At 33.9% G+C, this 3,747-nt stretch overlaps 1 protein-coding gene across 1 annotated transcript in view; it reads left to right on the forward strand.

Moving 5' to 3' along the window:
- trol (terribly reduced optic lobes) overlaps positions 1-3,747 on the forward strand; it is a 131,224-nt gene that overhangs the window by 84,162 nt on the left and 43,315 nt on the right. The window contains exons 11-14 of the mRNA XM_011303637.1: positions 1,410-1,526; positions 2,519-2,632; positions 2,997-3,110; positions 3,549-3,656. Of these exons, the coding sequence (XP_011301939.1) occupies positions 1,410-1,526; positions 2,519-2,632; positions 2,997-3,110; positions 3,549-3,656 (453 nt within the window). The remainder of the gene's footprint in view (positions 1-1,409; positions 1,527-2,518; positions 2,633-2,996; positions 3,111-3,548; positions 3,657-3,747) is intronic.

The raw sequence follows: 3,747 nt of genomic DNA on the forward strand, positions 1-3,747 counted from the left end.
TTCTCAGTAGTTCATCAGAAAATTTCCAGTTAATTTGTATTTTTAATTGCTTATTCGTGGAATCGTTCCTGAAATATTTAGCGATTTATAAAAAAATTGCAAATCTCTTCGATTTGCATGAAAAATTGATATGTGTGGTATATAGACACGAAAGGCTGTACCATTGGAGTGGAAATGAAATTACACTCTCACAGATTATCGGAAAGTTTTCATTGAATTATTGCTCTCAATGGTTTATGCAACAAATCATATCTGCGATTGTCTCTTTCCGTGGATTGATTAAAGAATCACCCGAAACACTATTAAAAAACGATGGGTTTTATTAAAAATCTATAACAATATAAAAAATTTAAAAAAAAACCACTTGCCGTGTAATCAGAGAATTTTCATTGAATTTTCACTTTCAACGGTTCATTAAACCAATTATTGCTGATGCTCGTTTTCCGTGGGATGAATAAAAAATCTCACCAATTCTGAGGTAATGGTCAGTGGCTCGCCATATATGTACTTCCACATTCCGAATTTCCATTCGGGTTTATTAGCTGTCCTAATAACTCGCTGCATTTTAATCCGACGTTAATCTCCCATGGGCCCTCTGATGAATCGGCCCCCCCTCGTCAGTTTTCACGCCACTCCGACTCGCTCTCCCCTCGATGAAAAATTAAGGATTAAAAAAAAAATTCAACAATTTTTTCTCCTTTATTTTTATTTGTTCATTGCAACCACATCTCCTGAGAATAGGGCATGTATAATCAAATACGTTTAACAGAGACTCGTTCCATAACCATTCGCTCGTCGATTTAAATCATTTCAAATCACATTCGCACGTGCCCGACTTTAAAATATGGAAATATTCGTCATTTCAATTTTCACATTTCTTTTTTTTCCGCTTTTCTTCCTCCACTGTGTTTCTTTCTTTCGAATCCCCCTGTTGCCCTTCGACAAGAATAAAGATGAATTAACGAGTCAATTGAAAAATCGTTTGGGTCTCTTTACGTTTTATCTCCCTTTATTGAATCAATTCGACGAGTCCACTGGAATTTTAATTTTACCGTCTTTGTTTAGTCGGTGATTTCAATAGTTCATTTCACAATCGTTTAAGAGGTATCTCCACGGAATATCGCTTGTCATTTTTTGTGCTTATTGTGACAATAAACGTGTCCAACAATTTTATGTCATTTAATATGCTTTATTGCTCTGTGTCACGGAGTCGACGTCTCGCAGGTTCTTTCTGTTGTCTCGTCATCGACCGCATATCGACTCCGATCTTATTATCTTCTCCATCTACTTTCTTATTTTTCATCGTTTTGCATTGTTTGTCTTATTGTTTTATTTTTTAATGAACCGAGGGAACGAACAAGTTGTTGGTTCATAGGGATGTAAACGAAACGATTGGATAATTCTTACAGCATGCAAAGACAACGAATTTGAATGCGCCGCTGGGTATTGCATTTCGATACATCGGAGGTGCGATGGAGTTAACGATTGCTCCAATAAAAGGGACGAGGAGAACTGCCCCATTCACAGTACGATATTTTTTTTTATTTTATAAGTATTAATGACAATATCTCACGTGGAGAAATTAATGTATTTCAGCCAAGGATTTATATTTTTTCACGAGGAGAATATCTTTTTCGAAGAGATTTATCATTTTTTGGAGAAGTACAAAATCTCTTGACTTCAATTTTTTCTATCAGTGTAAGATGTTGGTTACTTGAAAATTTTTCAGTATAAATTTATTCAAACGACGAAAGACACTAATTATTTTCAGATAATCAATTTCCAAGTATTAACATTGAATTTATTTTAAACAATTTAATTATCACGTTATACGACTCAGATTTTTCGATTTTCCGATTTTTTAGGACTGTGAAATTGAATTTCATTCGAAGTCATATTTTGGATAATAATCTCATGATTCGATAAAATTCTGAGAATTATAATTGCATTGGGAACATTTAGAATGGTCTGGGGAAATATCGAATATTTAATTGCATAATCTTAACGAAATCGAGGATGTCACATTCTCAATGAAAATATATTCTGTGATCAATACTGCAGCCGTTGGAACATTACTGCAAGGATAAAAATACTTATACTCAGAGCAGTACTGATTTATTCCATATTTAAGATAGATTAGGAGGATCCTTTTAGGTAATTCTGCGAGAGAATAGAAAATGCAGAAGCATGACTTGAGGTGGAGGAATGACGAGTGCTATTGCATGTAAATTTCTCTCATTGAAAATATTCCATGAAGTACCTTTAACCCCCACAGATGCACGAAACTTAACAGTTCATATTGAAAGAATAATAATAATAGTTACAACGAATAAATAAATAAAATCGGTCGAATGATAATTTAGCGTAACGATTTGATTAAAACATTGAAATTCAAATGTAATGCTCATATTTCAATTAACTTTTTTACCATCAATTTTTATTTTAGTCTTTATTGCTGTTTATGATTTTGCATTTTATAATTGGTTAATTTTATTCTGTGGTACGTGCCACAATGTAGAATACTGTAGAAGCGATGAGTTCGATTGTGGTGGTGGTCAATGCATCAATGGTACAGCAAGGTGCGATGGCCGAAACGACTGTCCTGACAATACCGATGAGACAAATTGCAGTGGTATATTTTCATTTTCATTTTCTCTTATAATTTTATATTTCACATTACAATTTTACCATTCAGTTCCAGTTCCAATGCCTTTGATCAGAATCAACATTTAATTAATTGGCCAATAAAATTGCCATTATTTCAATTATTTGTCTTGTTTTTTTTATAGTTTTAAATAATTAATTTCTTACATTTTTCATTCTCATTTTCTTCATTATTTTTATTTTATTTTATATTATTTCATTTTATCATTGAATCTTAGTCCAAGGTCCTCAAAAATTAACGTGTAATTCATTAGCAACAAAATGACCGATGAGTTATTGATTTATTTATTGTTTCTCCATGGTTTTCATCAATTTAATGTTGATATTTTCAGTGACGACATGCAGCAGTGATCAATTCCGCTGTCTCGATGGTTCCTGTGTGGGAATCGATAAAAGATGCAACGGTTACAGCGACTGCAGAAACGGCGAAGACGAAAGTCAATGTGGTAAGTGAAAAACGTGTAAATAATAGATTGATTATCACTGAAATTCAAACCGCTCAACTCAATATTAGCAGTACTCCCAAAATAATCACGTTGAGCCCCAAAATGTATCAATTTTGCATAAACGTCCGGAGGTCATAACAGCTTTGATACGTTAAAATGGAAAATTTTCTTGGGAATTTTCGATCCACGTTAAAATCGGATTTGGGGGGTTCGACGCGTTGTAATCCCTGATAGGAAAAAGTCGATGGATAATAAATGAAGGGTGCAACCTGGGTGAAATCGGCGATGGGATGAATTTCAATTTGTCGTTGCAATAATTCACGTTTTTATGCGATTATTAATGACAAATTAACACATCATGCAAAGATATAATAATTTTAATCAATGAAAAAATGTTAAATGAGTTGCGCATGGGTGGTGGTATTTTGCTATGACTAGGTTGTGGAGCTGGTGAGTTTCGTTGCAGCGACGGCCAGTGCATCGCGAACAATTTGCAGTGCAATGGGTTTAATGACTGCCAAGATGGATCGGACGAGCGTGATTGTGGTAACTATGTGCGATTGTTAAAATCGTGCTTATTCACTGAGAGAATGAAAATTAATAACGGTGATATTAGTCTTTATTTATAAACCCTGTG

Source organism: Fopius arisanus, unplaced genomic scaffold (assembly GCF_000806365.1).
Source record: "Fopius arisanus strain USDA-PBARC FA_bdor unplaced genomic scaffold, ASM80636v1 scaffold00032, whole genome shotgun sequence".
Lineage (NCBI taxonomy): Eukaryota > Metazoa > Arthropoda > Insecta > Hymenoptera > Braconidae > Fopius > Fopius arisanus.